The sequence below is a fragment of the Ruditapes philippinarum genome, unplaced genomic scaffold, assembly GCF_026571515.1.
Source record: "Ruditapes philippinarum isolate M1 unplaced genomic scaffold, ASM2657151v2 ctg1636_1_1_1_1, whole genome shotgun sequence".
NCBI classification, from domain to species: Eukaryota; Metazoa; Mollusca; class Bivalvia; order Venerida; family Veneridae; genus Ruditapes; species Ruditapes philippinarum.
In genome coordinates, this window is record NW_026863136.1 from 7,726 (window position 1) to 27,419 (window position 19,694).

The 19,694-nt window shown below is 32.3% G+C and overlaps 1 protein-coding gene across 14 annotated transcripts in view; it reads right to left on the minus strand.

Moving 5' to 3' along the window:
* Positions 1–516: 516 nt before the first annotated feature.
* LOC132721247 (uncharacterized) overlaps positions 517–19,694 on the minus strand; it is a 90,483-nt gene continuing 71,305 nt past the window's right edge. For 10 of the 14 annotated variants that reach the window (XM_060705526.1, XM_060705518.1, XM_060705525.1 and 7 more), the window contains exons 2-7: positions 5,418–5,580; positions 3,917–4,076; positions 3,339–3,477; positions 2,568–2,620; positions 1,505–1,570; positions 517–1,037 (exon numbers count right to left, since the gene is read on the minus strand). In XM_060705526.1, the coding sequence (XP_060561509.1) occupies positions 909–1,037; positions 1,505–1,570; positions 2,568–2,620; positions 3,339–3,477; positions 3,917–4,076; positions 5,418–5,580 (710 nt within the window). In that variant the 3' untranslated portion in view covers positions 517–908. Of the gene's footprint in view, positions 1,038–1,504; positions 1,571–2,567; positions 2,621–3,338; positions 3,478–3,916; positions 4,077–5,417; positions 5,581–5,881; positions 6,168–14,587; positions 15,199–17,334; positions 17,487–19,694 lie in introns of those variants that run through there. The other 4 variants (XM_060705516.1, XM_060705515.1, XM_060705517.1 and 1 more) reach the window with 4 other exon arrangements.

Sequence of the window (19,694 nt, forward strand, 5' to 3'; positions counted from 1 at the left end):
TGATAAACAACAAAAATATGTGAAATCTGTTGTCATGATTTTTTACTAGAACTTTCACTAATATCAAAAGGTAATGTTTATGTGATGACGTGTTTCCGGTTCCTATGACATGCTTCCGGCTATTTCGGCATGCTTTGGATAGCATGCAATTTATATAGCACAATGGCGATGTAATGTATGTAGAAAATGAAATCGAACAGGTATGAATTGAATCTGTTTTACTTTTTTACGATCGAGAGTAGTATGATGTCTCACAGAAGAGTAAAGCTTTGACCAAACGCCTGTTTTACGCCCAAAGAAAATATTCCGTATGCATATTTCTTGGGTGAGAATACATTTTAGAGCGGTGTTTCCTGCTGATATAACATATGGCAAGAAAACCGAGTAAAAGTAGCCAAGTAGCACTTCTTCCGGCAAAATGTGACTTTATAATACAGAGAAGAAAATTTGTCTCAGATAAACGTATCTTCCGAAATGTGTAAAAAACCTTTCAGTTCAAGTCTGCATTCACTCTAGTCCTTCAACCTTATCTTAAAACACAACATGCATGTAATCCAGTTTAATAATCAACACCGAAATATAAAGCAAACCAATAGTAGAAGCATCAACATATAACTAATCTAAAACTTGTCGTCCATTTTTCTTTCCTTGACTTCTTTGAAAATATATTTCTTCTCTTTTTGTCTATTTTATTCAAACTATTTTATTCAAACGCCTAAAATACTTTTTAATCTACTAACAACACTTTATATCTGAGTATTCCATCTGTTTTTCTAATCTCTTTTGACTTATTGCACTTTGTAATTACACTGCTCAATTACACTTTTTTCTGAGATCGAAAATCCAAAATATTAGAGCCACTTATTTTTAGTGGGTATCACGTGCCTGAAATATCACGTGACCGGAAGTCACATTGTTGTATCGTTAAGTTGTTTAGCGTTTTGAGCGTCCTCCGCCTCTTCGTAAGCGTTAAGTGTAGCAAATCTAGCATCACGAAGGTGGGTAATGTTTGCGCTTATACACATCAGGAAATGGATCTGTAAACAACAAAAACAACATAAAAGCAGTCAGGAACCATAACTAGAAAATGTACTCCATTCTTCATTTAAACGCACAAGTTGTTACCCCTATATAAATTTCCACAACTTATGGAAAACTATACACACTGGTTCACAAAATTTATTCAGAAACTCTTTTGTCATGCGATGACATATTTGTCGTCTGCCAGGATAAACCATTAAAGAACGCACGTATCTATCAAAAAACAACTTTGACCCAAGCGGTGCTCGAACCTACCTACCGTCCCCAATCTTTTGGTTTAAAGACAGGGCACGTTTACTGCATGGGCACCGGCCCACCTTAGTGTAAACATCATGCTGAGTAAAAGTTTAAATCGAACATCTTGTTTTTTGGGAGCAGATTCTTAATGATGTTCATACTTAAATGTATTATAATCTTGTTTTGACTGGTTATTCAATAAACAAAAATTGCAAAGAATACTTACCAAGCTGATGATTATGAACACAGCCGAGAAGTAAGCTGCCGTGTAGCAGATCAACAAATCCCGACCCTGAAAATATCAGTAACGTAATATTGGTAAGATAATAATAACAAAACATTTTTTGCTTTCGAAATTTTGTTTTATAACAAGGGAAATAACTACATCAACTAAGATAACGATAATAGAAACACATTTATTTCCCTCTATTCAGACGATATCAATATTGCAATTTCCATTCACTATAAACAAATTGTTTACATTTACGGTGACACATCTTGTTTATTTATCTATTTTGTTGCATGAAACTGCAGATATCGATAAATACTAAAAATAAACTTTTTTTAAGTCGTGAAGAGGTTATAAAACATTGTTGAGAACTATACTGAATTATTTTGGACAAGTACACAGCTCTCAAACCCATAGTGGATAAGATGTTCGAGTCTAATATAGGCATGAAGCTGTGTACGAGTACAATAGAATCAGTATTGTACTTAACAAGGTACATGTATATTCACACCACCATATTTTTGACATTTTGACAGAACTTTTCTAAAATTAAAACGAGACTAGATAGAGTACAATAGTGGTTCCATACGGATATTTTGGATTAGGAAAATGAAAACGAGGCTAGATGGGACAATTGTGATTTGATATAGATTGTTTTTCTAACAGTGTAAAAAATGTACGTGCAGGTCGGGATACAAGTGTCGTTTTAATGCTGATTTAACAATATGCTACATAAATGTAATATATTCATAAGAACAAGATTTTCATGTTTAAAGCCAGCGGAAGTGAAAGGAGACACATGTCGCTTCATCTTTTGAATTGCATTATATATTCAAATATTGACCTAAAATTATATTTCCTTATCAATATAGACTCAAAAGCCTTTTTATATCTTTATACGACTTTTTACTCATTTTAAACTAGAAAACGTAAGCGTTTCCGGTCATATAATACAATACAAAGACCATTTGAATACATAAAGCGACAGGCATTAATAATGTCTCATTTGAATAACATATTCATTGCACAATTTCCTTGTTTAAATAAGTGCATAGCTTACCTCATTTACAAATCTCTCCAGTTCTTCACCGGTAATGATTCTAGAATGACACCCTTTAAGAACAAAGAAGTACACATTATTGTAAAACAACTGTAGTACAACTTGAATCATCTAATTATTAAAAATACAACAGAAGAAATCACGTTTATACAAATCAAATTTGATCTTTGCCATTAAAGGTGAAAAATTTATATCAATTACTCGAGTATCCTCCCTTTAGTTTATATATAAGCGTGTTTTAAAGCAGAGATTTTTATTTTTAGCCAGCCCGCAAAGCTCATTCGGTTAGAGCGCGAGACTAGTAATCTGGACATTAAGGGTTCGAATACCGGGCTGGCCAACTAAAATTACTAATCAGTTTTTCGTATGAGACTTTAAATTGAAGTCCCGTGCATGAATGTGTGCGAAAGAACCAGGAAAAGCTTCTGGAATATGGACATCTTTCTTCATCTGTATATTGCACTATCCTCCAAAATATAAGATGACTAATAATCTTCCGGAACACTCATATTGCCAACTGGTTGCGAGTATAAATAAACTTAAATATCCACACAGAGATTATTATTTATTTCCAACTAAATGTCCCGCTGAATGTCCTGCCAGAAAGGGGTTCGCTAAAGTTTATATGGCGTAATGATTCACACCAATAATTTAAAATTTAGTAACATATCTCTATTTGTTAAAGATGTGTGTTATTAAAGAGTTAAAGGGTATCAAGTCCAGCTCACATAACATATATTAATAACAATTATAGGAGACCACGTGACTTACCATAATTTGCCAGGTCGATGGTTTTAACATCCTGGTAGTCCTTCATGATGATTAGGAGGGTGAATGCACCTACAGGAATGGTTAATATAGCACTAGCAAACACCCAGGCAAGCACGAGGATATAACACAGCACGAGCATCTGTCGAAAATAAAATAATCTTAACATGTGACACATGTACTTGTTTATCACGTGATTCTAGCGAGCTTCTGTCGAAAATCATTATTTGACTGTTTAGCTTAAACATTGAAGGGAAATTGAATTGGAAAGGGTTTGTTTGTTTTTTTGTCTTTGTTTGTTTGTTTTTTTAAACACTTTTTTTCTAATTCCGTTTGACTATAAAAATATTTTGCAAAAATACAAGTATTTCCTTTTTAAAAATCATGTCACCATTCTAAGTCGAGTTTCTTCTCAAATGATGACCTCTTTGATGATTATTATCGCTCGGTATAATGTACAAAAAGTTCTAAATATTTTGCATCTATAACCTGTTCTCACAGGCTAAAACGTGTTATGAAGTTCGACACAATAAACGTTCATCTTATTATCAAATTACATATAGATACAGGAATATACTTACAAATATGTTAAGTCCTCTTGCACACGTATTTTTTCTTGAGGTGTTGAATGCATGGCGACTGTTCGGGTCGCTCGAGTAATGGCACATTATCAACAAACACGTGCCAATTACAAACATTCCCGAGATGACCCCGATTAAGGTGAATTCCATGAACCATAATCTTAAATAGAAGTTCAAGGTTAAAGTAACCAAACATGCATAACTGTATGATTCTGTAACAACAACAACAACATAGCAGTTTACTCGAAATGATCGAAATGGTTATGAAAGATAATCTAAACTCTCTATCGAAAGGGGTGGGAAGTGTGGGTATGATGGGGCGAACTTATATCAAAATTCTTTACAGAGTTATGTTCTCTTTCCTGGAATTAACAGGTTATACTGTAATATCTCAAAGGGGGGGTGATACGAGAAACTTGACCGACCGAAAAAGGGGCATAATTTTGTCAGAAGTGGAGATGATGGTCATAAACATGTATACAAAGTTTCAAAGCCTAAAATATATAGAAAAAGTGAGAAAGCTCGAAACACTTCAGCAAAACACAGATGTCAAGGTCCCGGTGACTAGAATAGCTCTCCCTATAACATAAATATAATAGTAAAGTTGAATATAATGAAAACTATATTATTTTTTTATGATCCTTTATCGTATGACTTGAAAAAATAAACCAGTTATCATATCCCATCAAATAAGGACTCTTTTTGTACCATTACACTTTAAATGATGTAATTACAATAAAATCATATAATATACAACTCATATCTTTCTACTTGAGAACACAACAACTATTCAATCATTAGAGATACATTAACCTCGTTCACGACACATTGAACACTTGGTGATATATACATGTTTATGATAGTATCTAAAAGTAGAAGTGTTCAGTGAGAAAATGACATCTAAGGACATTTTAATGTACATGTATCATACAAAAATCTTCAATGACTATTTCCAAAGCGCTTGTAAACACCACAGTTTCACAAGTTCCCTATCTTTTAAGAATACAGTGTTGTTCGAGTCGCATACTATTGATAGTTTTTGAAAAGACCATCTCACTATAAAATACCTTTTAACAAGTATACACGGGGTAACGAAACAAGTTTCATTCGTATTTCAATCTTTAACTGATTTTCCCAGAGATACTTTAATTGTGACAGATGTATCTCTAATTTTGGCTTTACTAACTTTTAAAGTTCTTGTGGAATCAGAAAAAGAATCACCGGACTGAAGCTAAGAAATATTTAGAAACAGGCACGCACCAGATCTGAAAGTGCACAGATATTCACATTTGTAAAGTCTTCAATAGCATTACCCTAACAACTGTAGAAGGAATCGTCAAGTTAAAATATGTACATTACATCTATTCAAAACAGTATTCTTTGCGTACATTTCACAACACTGATGAATCGATTATACGTTATAAGGTCAAACCAGATTGCAATTAAAATCCGCATCGATTGACTAGACAATCTATTTCTGTCAATGCATATAATGACTTACATTCGATCATCTTCCAGCAGGTCACGTGTTCTGTCTGCGCCAATCAGGAGACTGCCAGTCACTCCGCCAAGACCTAAAAATAAAACGATCCATGCCACTAAGGACGCGCAAGGCACGTGACTTAAACAGTGCAGCGTTCTCTCCAGGCAATTCTCACTGTGCGCTGAAAATAGAAAAGAACGCAACAGTTAAACAACTGGTAGAAACAATATAAATGTTTGCAGATGACACGTGTCATGCTGTGTCCGTTTTTCACGTGGTCATTTCTCTAAATAACTTTTGTAATATTAAGTTCTTATAATAAATATAATTATTGTTCTTTGCAGAAATATCTGATAATCAATTAGCAGCAAATCAAATCAATAACGTTCATTTTGCAGTAAAAGATCTTTTGAATTGAATGCCAATGAAATCTGATACAACAAATGCAACCTGTTTTAAAACTTCAGTATCTTAACATTTACCGCAAGATCGTCGGCTAGAGTTTGCCGACGCACGCGACCGTCGTGACCCCGGCTTCGGTTTAAATTCCTTCCCACTATCTTTTTCTGTCGGTGAATTTATATCATTGCTATCATTATATGAAGATGATGCTATCAAATTTGAAAATTCCGACATTTTTCACTTCTTATTTAATATTTTAATTATATCTCACAGGTTTTACGTTTCACAGATGTCAGAAAACTGTCACATTTTATAATGTTTGGACATATCAGAGGAAGCTCTCCTCAGAAAACCTTTCCATTTCACTGATTTACACTCTCGCCATGATAAATATTTAATCCAATGACTGATTCCAGTATATACCACTGGAAAAAAGTCAACGACCAGTTTAGCACTAGCCTTTCTGATTAAACGAAATCAATAAAAACACATCCCTGTAATGAATACCTGTGTTCAGTATATAACTAACGCCTCATTTATTCACTGATTAAGATTCATGAATTACTGTCGACACGCCACTTGCAATTTTAACGTGACAAAATAGCTCTAAAATATTGTATCATAAAGTTTTGCAATTGATGTATGTCAAGCATAGATATAATTACGTCTTGTTATATTAATTTTGCTACATTCAAACATCCGTACAAAATGAGAAAATTGAATGTAGTGTTTTGTATAATTTTCGCACTGACGCATCGTTAAACTATTGCAAAGTATGTACAGGACTTCAAAAGTTTTGTTTTACAGTGTTACAAAATTGTGAAAGAAAGAACAAGAACGCTTAAGATATTATCTTGACACCAACTGCCCTTCCGTATTCAACCAATATGCACAAAAGGGTACAAACAATGTGATTGTGCAGCCACTCTTCAAAATAAAAATACAGATTTATTTTAAGCCTCCACTTTGACAGTTTATAAATTAACCTTGATGTTTTAATTGTAATATATATTTTAATGACTTCCTCAGACACGTGCAAAAGAAGATAAAAGAGTCAAACGAGAGAAGCCCCATTTTTCGTCAATAACGTTCCGCAAAAATGTTAACTTTAAAAGTGAAATATCCTATGAAATGCAGTTTCATTTATTCGGTTAAAAAGAAAGTAACGTAAAAATATAGTCAAAGCAAGAAATGTGCAAGATCAGTCAACATAAATACTGGATAACATATAAGCAAGTATATACATCAAACGATCACTGGAACATTAAAATGCCAATAAGTACCCAGTTCGATAACTTAAGTCTTATCAGAAAACCTCATTAAGTTGCCTTGCTAACACCTTTTGATAGTAGAGAATTATTTCTATTAAACCTTGGATACTTGCAATTAACGTTATACGCGCACGGTGTAGTAGCGGTGGCTGTCGGCAATACATTGTCAATAAGCATGTTTGATCAATACAAGTCGTGCTTATGTCTAATTTAAGAAGACATTACAATGCCCGCCGGCAACATGCATACTCTTAAAGGTCAACTGCATTACAGCAGCATTTGCGTATCAATGTAACTTTAAGATCACGTGATTGCATCCATTTAAGACGAATCGTTAATTGGGAATGGTGATATAAATAATGGCAGTAAGATGGTGTATTACTGTTAGGTTTCAATACAACTGCTATGGGATAATCATACATTGACAATAATCAATGAAAACACATCATTAGAGCCACTTTTTATGCAATGTGACATCGAAACAGTAGCCCTGATATTAATGATACCAATGATGAATATTAACAATAGATCTAAATTATGTTAATGAATATTTAGCTAGATCGATAAATATTTTAAGAATTGCTTAAACTCTTTAACAAGTACTTAAATTTACAAGGTAAATGAAATCCACCTTCAAAATTTATGGAAATACATTTGTACTATAATCATGGTTTATCGTATGTGCTTTATTAACATATATGATATTTTGAAGATTTTCATTTGCTGTTGCTATTTTTTTCATTATTTTAGCCACTTAATTAAACATGACTGTATGTTTTTTCAACATTTTTAGGAACTTGTTGCATAGAACAACTAAGTATGGTCGGATGTCGCACCTAATCACGTGTCTCTATGGTCTATCACATTGAATAGACACTTAGTAATAAGGTAATAGCAGTTGGTCAGGGTCTAGCGAAGTAGGCAAACTTTCGACTGACATCGTAAGTAGAAATCATGCAAAAAAAAACTTAACAAGAGTAACTTATGTCATTTCTGCGTCCCATAGATAATAAAACCTGAAAAATTACAGAGGTATATATTCTGAAATTAGAAGCGCAATGATTTGATAAAATAGAGCTGTTCATTCTTTATTAGTGTTGAAAACGTAAGCGCAACTTGTAAGATGTATATAGTATGGCGCACATAAAGGATTCATAGAAAACACATGAATTCTGTGACAATCAATGGTATTAAAGACATTGTCTATACACCGGTTGTCTAGCAGGAACATAACATTCCACTTAGACTAATGGTTTGAGAATGAAGATAAATTGCATCTTTACCCGCCCTAGTATCAATGTAATAGCCCTACTTACAATATATATAAACTATATTAATATGAGGGCGGACAAATGTAATATAGGGTTAACGCACGTTTTTCCGTGTTATAACGTCTGCAGAGTCCCGAGGAACGGTTGGTGCCCGAGCCCGGTAGGGCGAGGGCTCCAACAGTTCCGAGGGACTCTTCAGACTTTATAACACGAAATAAACGTGCGTTGACGCTATTATAGCATAAAATTTTCAAACAGATTCGTGATCTATAGTTTAAACAAAACACAATTACATTTTAATTCTTGTGCTTGGACGGTATTTATCCAATTCTATGTTTTACGTATGCGTTTCATTTTTCCGGGGCCAACAACTTGGAAAATTCTCGGAACCGAACAAAATTTTGAATTTAAATTGATTTAGCAAAGCTTGGCCTTTGGAGATTTATTATCTCAAGAAAAAAAACCGTTAAGTTACTCTACCTTCTACCCAAGACAAAACATGACCCTCAGAAATTCTTAGAATGATTTCAGATTGACGGTAGAAAAAAGATCAGTGACATCAGAATCGGTTTTTTTTTCAAGCAAAAAATCAGGCACTAAGCATTATTCTCTCAAAGAAATATAAAGAGCATTTATCAACATTGACATAAATAAAAACATTCTCATATTAATTTTGTGTTATCTAGTTTTGAAAGTTAATCGGAGTGTTAAACTGAATGACAGGTAGATTCTACTGTATTTGTTTACATTGACAACTGTCCGTTTCTTAGAAAGGGCGACAACAAAGATAAGCACCGATGTCTATACGCCGTTTTTTCCGGCATAGTTACTTGAATATGCGACTGAGGCCCTCGTATCAATTTTCAATATAACAAGAGCGCATGACTCTTTGGCAAACAGGCCAAATCGTCATTTTTTGTTTGTTTGTTTACTGGGCCCTGTATGTATTGCGCATAGGTGAAACCGGGCTATAACAAGAGCGCGTGACTATGTTAACACATGGTTTTGGTCCCGTTATAACATGGGCAAAAGAGGGAAAAATAGCCGATTTTATGCTATAATAAATAATATAAGATCTGATACGAAGGAACATGTATTCAATATTACAAAGATAAGAAAACATCCACCAAGTTCTAAAGATAAAAAAGAGTCCCTAGCGAGGAGCTTTTACATACTGCTTACCAAACTATAAACAAAATATAGTTCAGAATGATCAAATACCAATCTCTACCATCATTATACTGTAACTGGGATTTATCATTTCATAGAGGATATGAAAATAGATGTACAAATATGAATTATCGTAACTGATCAAGATAAGATATTTATTTTCGGACTATATTATCTCCATGGAAGTAGACTGTTTTTTTTAGAGTTCCAAGACGAAATAACCGGAAGTCATACTGATAACAGTTGTAGGAGGTGGAGAAATATTTTTCTGAGATTAGTTCACATTTTTTATATCTAACTTCGGATAAAGATATTTCATTTTTTAACTAATATATTTGATGGTATAAGATACACATTAGTGATATCAGAAGATTAATGGAAAATATGGGAACTATTTATAACTTTACACTTTTAACATAATTTTAAGTAACCTTTAAATTTATGATTGTTCAAAGACTGATATTTATATGTAATAAGACTTCTTTATAAAATACATGATGACAATGTTTGATATCTTATACTACAAATTGATAGCTCTATTTAATTCGTACGTGTTAAAATTGTGCTGTTTAAGTGAAAGGCCTTCATTGAAGATTGATATGTTGTTCAAAATGAGTACTGTCGTAAAATAAAGGTAAATAGATGTACACAAACTTGTAAACTAATCAAAACATATGTGTAGTATTAGTTACTTTTCACATTGTATATATATTTTACAAACCTATATATTTTACCTACAATTTTCCCACGGTACATATTATGTTAAATGAACCAAACATAACAAATATGGTATGGTAAGGCAATTTTAACTTCACAAGAAGTACACCGTGCATCACACGTATATATGAGTAGGTGGGGACAGTATACTCAATGTACGAATGTACCCTAAGGTCGTTATCGTTGTCATCACCTTATGAATGACAAGGACAAGTGGTTTACAGTTTAAATCTAATTAGCCAGTACAAAGAGTAAAGACTGCCTACGGGTTATTCGGCCGTACCCCACCTGTGGTCAAGCGGTCAGTTATTACATTCATTGTTAATTATGTGTACCGGTGAGCAAAATACGAGAAAATGGTAAGAGGAAAGGGAAAGGTAAAATGAAAGAAATAATATCAGCTCCTTCATTTAAATTCTTATAACATACAGCATAGCTGGAACATTTTGGATAAAGATTAGGTCAAAGATTCATACTGACAAGATGAGATGTATCGCTATGAAGGTATACTGAAGATACAAATGCAAAGTTGTTGGTACTTATTTGTATAAATAGACGCTTTAAAATACATTTCCCATCTGAACTGATAGTATGTGAAACCATTATATTTTACTGCTGATGGTTTATAGAAAAACAAAAAGGGAAGTGCTGATATATAACATTTCGGTTCTTCTATATAAACTTCTTTATTCTACGAATATCGAACACTCCTTGCCTTTAAAAAAAACCTACCAATATCTCACCCTTATTCTAAAATAGTATCAGTGATATAATTTAAGTGCGTGAACCAGTGCTGAACTAAGTACCTTTTAATTTGACATAGCATGAAAGAACAGCCAACAATTAATGTAATTCCGCTCTCATTTGTATTAATATCCTTTCAAGCAGCCGATTCATTTACATTTCGAATATTTAAACAGGCAACTTGTGAAAATTTACACTGTTTGGGCCAGTATTCACATAAAATGTAAAACCATTTCCGTTTAATATAAACGGCACAATGTTAATGAAAGGACAAGAGCATATTTATAGTTCTCTAACAATGGACAACATTCATTATTGCGACTGTATAATGAAGACAAAAACGTAGATAATATGCCACCCTCTAGGAGAAAAATGTTATAATACATCCGTCAATGAGTATATTTAATTTATGCTGAATGTACTATATAGAAACTATCGGCATTGAATTAAAAGTATTCACTTATTTATTAAACACGCAAAACAATTATTTTTCAACCCTTCTCTGGATGGGGGAGAGTGTAGGGTTTGTGAACATCTGGTCAAGATGACTCGAAAATCAATTGTCTTGTGGCTCTATTTATTTGTAAAACACTTAGGATGCTATTTTTTCCGAATGAGAAAGTTACTTAAATGAAAGTGGAAGCTTTTTTATTGATGCTCCGTTATAACTCCAGTGAATAACTCATGTGAATAACTCGTGAATAACTCCATAGATGTCATGGTCAATCGCATTAAACTCATCTAAGTAACGCTTCGCAGGCATGCAAGACATTAAGTAGACCAGAACTTTTGAGAGATTGTAAACAGATAATAATACCTCCGCAAGTAAACTGCAACTTCTTTGCATAATATCCAAATTTTCCATTTGAAATATACTTAAAACTGATTTAATTAAATGATATCCTAATAAGATTAGTGTAATTGTGTATGGTAAATATTAGTCACTGAATTCAATGAGTATATGAAAAGCAGTTCTATATCACCCATATACCTTCACTTTTAAATACCTTCGTGTAGACATTGCAAAAAGACAAGGATAAGATTTTTCTACTTCATACAGTTTTCTGCATAAAAAATAATTATTTTATATTTCAAGACACAAAGCTTATTAAAGTGATATGAGCAAGACCCCGTTAAACAGAATAAAAAGTCGTTCATTTACGAATTTTCAAGCATTTCTTAAGGTTGCTCTAAGAAAATATGACATTCAACATCAAGCACATAATGCACAATCATTCTTTATTTTAATCAAGCGCAGGCGTAAACACTCGAAGTTGATATTCACTCTGATAAGCCCATTTTAATTTTCCACCTAACTGGACCGTTAAATACGGCAAGATGTAACCTTTGCATATTATAGAGAATGTCAATCAGTAATTACGTTTTTAGACGAAATACTTCAACTTCAAAAGCGCAATAACATTTGGCATACCGCAATAATCTTGCGTTATGAGTGAAATGTTTTCATCTCGAATATTTGATTCATAACATAGAGCTCTATCCTTTCTATACATAAAAAAACTTAGAAATGTTATAACGGGCTTCCTAAGAAAACGATTTCATTTTGACATGTTGGTTCCCTATTCAAAACATTCTTGAAACAGATCTTTACCAATTCTGAAAAAAGCTTTGAATAGTGCGTTACGAAATTCTCCACAAGTCCATATTGCCAGCAACAACATAACTCGCTTTAAACTGGAACAATTTACAGCCCTGTTTTATTGATTACATTGCGAAAAAAAAGTATCAACATCCTTGCTTCAGCGACTTTGATTGTAACAATATGGTTCAATTATAGCTGAATGTAATGTTGGTCGGAAAATAAGGTTACATGTTTATGCATGTTAAGCAGTCATTTAAAGCTTGGCTGCACGAAATCTCCATGCAGGGATTCACTACTTCTATATTCAACAATCAGAAACATTTCCATTTCCAATGGTAGATTCATTTGCATTTTGCACAGAGTAATTTTCTAAAAAAAAGGATACTTAATATTCTACATATGAGTCATGTTTAGAACTCTCTTAACAAATGATGTTTAAATTATGTAAAAAATAAAATGTTTTTCTACAATTGATAAAGTGATGTTGATTTTTATTTTCGGGAATTCTAGCATACCCATCGATATACTCGCCTTAATAATTCATATTTGTTAAAACATGTACATGAAATTTATATTGATTTAACAATATGTTGGCAAAATAATATATTATACATATGTATACATTTAACTGGCAAGGGCTTAATCTAATGTTGCAAGAACTTGTTGTCCAGCTCATTTGTTTTTCGTTATATACTGATCATCTGCATAATATTTTACATGCATGAGCTGCAATAAAATATGCACTTAACTTTTTTTGTAAATATATACATGCACTTTCAAAGTGTTAAAGAACCGTGAACATGTAGCAAAGAAAGTAAAATCATACTTTCAACACTCTAGTAGATAATAGAGCATGTAAAATATTCAAATTAACATAATGCATTTAGCAGACATCCCTCATGTAAAATATGCATGAAAGGTTACAGAGCATCAATATGCAATTTAGCAACGTAGACAAAACGGTGCGAATATCATATTAATATTTCCGCCATAAAAATTCAGTCGTAATATACAGATGACGACGTTTGATGCACTTCAAGACACGTAATTCACGTAATTTATTTTGTATTGCTTTTATCGCAAACGGTTTTACAAACACGTTTCAACAATACTCCGGTTTTAACAAAGCTTATCTATCATGTTTAAGAACAGGAATTTAATTCAACTTTCCAAAAAAAAAGTCTTTTGGCTAATTGAACATACGTTTTCGGATTTAAGAGCAACTTGGATTTAATGCCATTTAAAGAATAAAAACATTATAAAATATACCATTATAGTATGTATATAAACACGAAATGATACGGCATGAATTATTTTTATTTTAGGCTAAACAGTTCACACGTGTTCTGCAGACGATAAAAGTTGTTTTGTTGTGCGTTCTGTTTGTAAACAAACAAGCTAAAAAAATCACAGCAGACGTCTTATATCATATAGTGTATACGAAAATCTACAGACGCCCACTTATCAGACAACATTTTTTGGCACAATTTGGCAAATATCTTCAATTAATCTAACCAAGAAGAAATTCAATTGTTATTACAAATAATCTATGGCCATAGGTCATTTAGAGGAAAGAAGCGAGTTTAATTTAAACATAGAGACCACCTATATTCATAAATCCTACAGCCTATAAAATACAAGCATTATTATTTAAAATATTGAACATCTAAAATGATACCTTGTGTTTCTGATCTTGTTTTATTGCAGCATATAAATTGGTCTAAGATACACGATATAATATTAAAACTTTGATATCAAACAAATAGTGTTTTTCTATTATCATTACCTCTCCTTCGCTAGTTAATTATTTTTATCTTTTGAAATTGCAAGGAATTTTATTTATCAAGCACATTTTCTATTTTGTGTAATTCTGTTGCCCAGTCAGAATTGTTGATTATTCACATAGTTTTAACGTTTTTACAATGAACATCACTTTGATAGTATGTAGAAATTTTCAAATGTGATACTATATATTTTACTGTAAAGAAATGTTATTGTTGTTAAAAATACCTTTATCTCTAGACACCCTATGGTGCTCCGCCAAGAGGTTCCCTTGATCATCCTGGACCTGTCGGGTTTCCCAAACATCTTCCATTTCTTTTTTCCTTATACAGTCTACACTTTTAAAATAACTCACTTATAGATAACAATATATAACTGCACTCTCTATATGTACGAGACTTCGAGTCTTAACGCTATTTTCTCAATGGTCTGTCATTTTCTGATAAATCTATAAATGTCAACTCCACTCATAATCAAGTATACCGAAGCCACATGCAAATTCAGGATATTATCTTATCGTATATCTAAAGTTCCCTTGCAATTCTTGTGGCCAGTACTGTCAGTTAAACAAATCCACTTGTTAACCCGTCTTCTGAGAGACTTAACATACTTCTCGCATTAGAAAACCAGTAAATATTTCTTTTCTTGTCAAAGTTTACACGGCTGCCTCGGTTATAAAAGATCTTTGGGTTAATTAATCGTCAATTTATTGTCATTTAGTAACTATATCATGGTTAAACATGTCTTTTTCATGGCTTAATCTCTCTGAAAATAGAACAAACTCCTAACATTAAGTCCAAAATATTAACGAGAATCTGTGTTTGTCAGTTACTTTGTTGATGACGCAACGTCCGTTTAACTATACGCTAAACAGAACGTGACGTTTACGCGGGAATAAAAAATTAACGCGGTTAATGTTTTTTTTTTCTTTTTTTTTTCTTTTTTTGTTGTTGTTTAAGAGCACACTATGCGGACGTACTCCTCAAGATTACGTATGCTAGCAATGTTTCTACTTATGTATTGTTGTTTCCCCGGAAACGCCATTGACTATAAATCTATGTCAAACTCAAACTCTCTGTTCTTTGACAGGAGATATATTGCACTCTTTATTAAATCAAGACATATCAATAATGTCTACAGTTTCACATCCCCTCCCTGTAACTGATTCATGACATGCTATATTATTTAGGTATTGAAAAACAACATACTTGAGCCAAACCGGTATAAATAAAATATATAAATAAAATCGTCATTATTATTTTTGTTCTGTATATTTTAAAATGCATTAAATCGTAATCAGATTTTGAAATGCGGAAACAAGAACTTTAAGTAAAAATCCACCTCTGCAGAATAATACCCTTTATACTGCTATTGTGAAGAGGGTGCACTATACTCTAATCCACAAAATGGTTCAGGGAAATGAAAAGCAAACTTTGGTCACGAAATGAATTTAACGACAAGTGAAAGTTAATATATCCTGCAAGTTTCACACACACAAAAAAGAAGAAAAAAAGTAAATATTACATAAGCACTACTGATTATAATCTAAGTATGATTCATTCGAGATCGTTTTAAACTAGATTATTATGAAAAAGCGCAATACCGCTTCTTTTGTCTCTTATGTTCGTTAGACAAATTACACTAACTAAATCCGTTTGCAGACATGCGATAAGAAAACACTGAATCAAGTGCAATTAAAGAACAATATACTTAAAGACCCTTCTAAATCTGGTTATTTTCCTCGGTCAATAAGCGCAAATCAGTATATATATATATACATGTTATATAAATAGATCAAAGGAATTATAAACTACAGAGACTGGGTATCGATGATCGATATACTATCATTAAATATGCATACATTAAATACAGGTCAATGTACATAAACAGATACAACAGCTCCTTTGTAAGTCAAATAATACTCGTATTAACCGTTTTACTGTGTTTATAAATACACATATTGCCGTTGTAGTACATGCAATTAAATTTAACGAGGAACGAATGCATTATCCAAGTTAACATTTTTCAGAAATAAGTAAAATCGATAATTGAACTTGAACACGACGTTGCCGAGAATTTTTCGTTTTGGAAACAGTATGAAAATAAATTCCCGCGTTATTCAATTATTTTGCAGTAAGTTACTGTTTTCTTAAAAGCTAAAGGGTTCTATCACAAGCTGTTGATGGATAGTAACATATGTTTATGAGGAACACTTATATTTTTGTTTGAACTCTATGATGTAGACTCTATTTTGCTTGTTAGCTCAAATGCTGATATAGGCGCCATTTCTACACAATCTAAAGCAGACGAGAATAATGTTACCCTCAGAAAAGTTTAATACTAGTTGACATACTGATAGATATCCTGCATTTTAGGCAATGGCCGATCCTAAAGTTAATACTCAGCTTAAAAAACAACGTTTCAGAACTCGTTTGTTATGATAATTTTCGGTTTTTAAAAGGTCAGTCATAAATAAATTTCATATAATAATATAGACATTAATCAATTTAAGTTTGATCAATAAATTATCGAAAGTGAACGAATTGATTTATATATGATCCGCACATATTCTTATTACTGAAGTGGCTATTGCCAAAATGGTAGATATCAAGATAAGCATGGTTATATAGGAGACGTTTATACTGTAAACATTATTGTTTATAATATAAACAATAGCATGGCGAATACAGTATAAAGATATTTTATAGGTAAACATGTACTCTCGCTAATAGATCTGTTACAGCCTTGTCGGTATGCAAATTTATTTCTATAGACTTATTATAAATTTAAATGTAGATGTACTGAAATAACAAGCTGTTATCACATGCTCCTCTAAGCTGGTGACATACACTTTCCAATAACACTGAACGACATTCCATTTACAAATGGCGAATCAATAGAATTTATATCCCACATTGCAAAACAAAACAAAAAACCCGCCGAATATACATCCAAAACTTAATCCAAAAGTATACAATGCTAAACTCCACACGTGCCAGCTGCTTGCGCTTTGTATTCAGAACTGATGAAAGGTATGTACTTATTGTACATAGGGTCATAAAGTATCTTGGCATTACACACAAATATTTCCTTCATACATCGCTGTTTGTAAATACCACACAAACATAACTATACATGAGTTAATGTATATATATATATATACAATGTATATGTGAACAGTTTCTAAACACATAAATGTCTGCATTTGACAGGCACATTCCGTATATGATTAAATGATGATATGAGCTATGTGTTATTATGTAAGTTAGAGCAGAGTCACACTTAATGACTATAAACTTCATACGTTTATGTTTTATGATCCATGCAAGCAACTATGCGTTTTATCCTGTAATTTTCAAACAGAAAAAAAATCATCAAATTACATCAATAGGAGGTATACAATCATCTTCAATACAGGTTTAAATCTCCCACAAGTATTATTACTATTATAATATTGGATATTTCAATTCATATCACTATTAAAGCAGACGACATTTTAACACCGGTGTGTATTCATATGAAAAAGTAATCCCGTATCGCAGTGTCAATCTGAATAATTACATATTCAGTAAATGACCAGATGTTGCTTGAGGCATGGCTCGCCAGTTTTAACCAATAAATATACGAAATACAAACGTAATTGTAATACTACCTTGGTTTATACCGTATCTATATTGTAAACAATTTGTACTACTTAAAGATCAAAGTCGCTACTTTCTTAAATTTCAAAAAGGGTGGAATGTTATCAGTGTAATTCTATCAACATCTTTTTGTGCAGTGTCTCTTATTTGTACAAGCTAACATCCTTTTTTCTTCTTAAGAATGTATCGGTTTAAAACGAAGGTGACTTGACGAATTTATCGTCCCCCGCTTGTTTATTTTGTTCCGTATGGGTAGTTACAGATGATAAAGTGATTTTTACGACTGTAAATTAAACTTAACTACAAGTTTAACAAAGGCTGTGAATTATGTTACTTTGGCTTTTGAACATACTGTGTAAAACACCTCAAAGTATCACCTTCGCCATTTGTAATCAATAAAGCATGTATATAGTTATGAAAGCAAGTAAATATTTATGTTCAATTAATCTTCTAATATCAACATTGACACGACTGTATCAAAACGTTTGGGAAATATTTACATTTCCTTTAAATCTCTCCTTATTTATTTTGCAGTCCTTCATACAATTATTAATACTAAAGAAACGTTTTTATAGAGATGGAAAAGATATAAAGACAAATAAAGAGAAAAGTAAACACAAACTCGAAGTATGCAAATAGTTGCTATATTTTCTTTTCTTACACTTACCACATCATAGCTCGAGTCAAAGCTCACAGATTTGATATTGTAGATTTAGTACAGATTTGATATTTCAGATAGTTTCAGATAGAAAAGAAGATACAGTAATTTGTAACTAATTACACACAAAGATTAAATTACACATCTTCTAGATAAAAAAATTAGACCTCTTATGAAATGCATTAAATAATTATTAAAACATTTAAGAACAAATGAACATCCAAATAAAGACGAATTGAATTATTATTCAATGCAACGTCTTAACTTGTGTTATAGTGCAGTCAATTCTGTAACTTTGTGTCGGCCGGAAACTTATCGTCTGCTGCAGATATATGAACGCTGTAAGCCTAATTATAGAAAATACCCTGCTGACAAATTTATCGACCAGTCTGTGACTCTCCTCTTACACAACTGAGTTTGAATTACCATATTAAGTAACAAAAATTAGTTCTTTAATATAATTTTTGCAGAAAAAGACGTTTGTTCGTTTTTTGAAAAATTAAAAAAAAACACACACATACACAAGCACAAACACTTAGACTAACGCGATGGAATAAAAAAAGAAGTAATTCAAGGTTTAGATGAAATAAAATTCTGTGGTTCATTATTAAATTAATCTCTCTTTGATGTCCATCCGATTCACATACCTCCAGTCGTTACTGTTTCGTATGTGTGATAACCAGTTATCTGCTGAAATTGAAGGTGGTTAACCTTTGTAACATGTATAGAGCAAGGTAAAGTTCAGATTAACCAGGCTCTATCCTGTTGCTAGCCACTATTTTGTAATTTGCTTGATATTGAAATCCTTTAAAATTCGATTAGAGTGATTTAATTCAAAGCAGACAAATTCCATTAAGTTAAATCAGTAGGTTGGGGCTTCATTAACGCTCTTTCTTCTTTCATAGAAATATACAATTCTATCCCTTTTTTCAACATATTATAATGAATATAGATAATCATGTAAAAAAAACAACTAATCTAACCGTACAAACATCATTTATACATAAATTAAACCAGGTTCATAGAAAGTTATTTT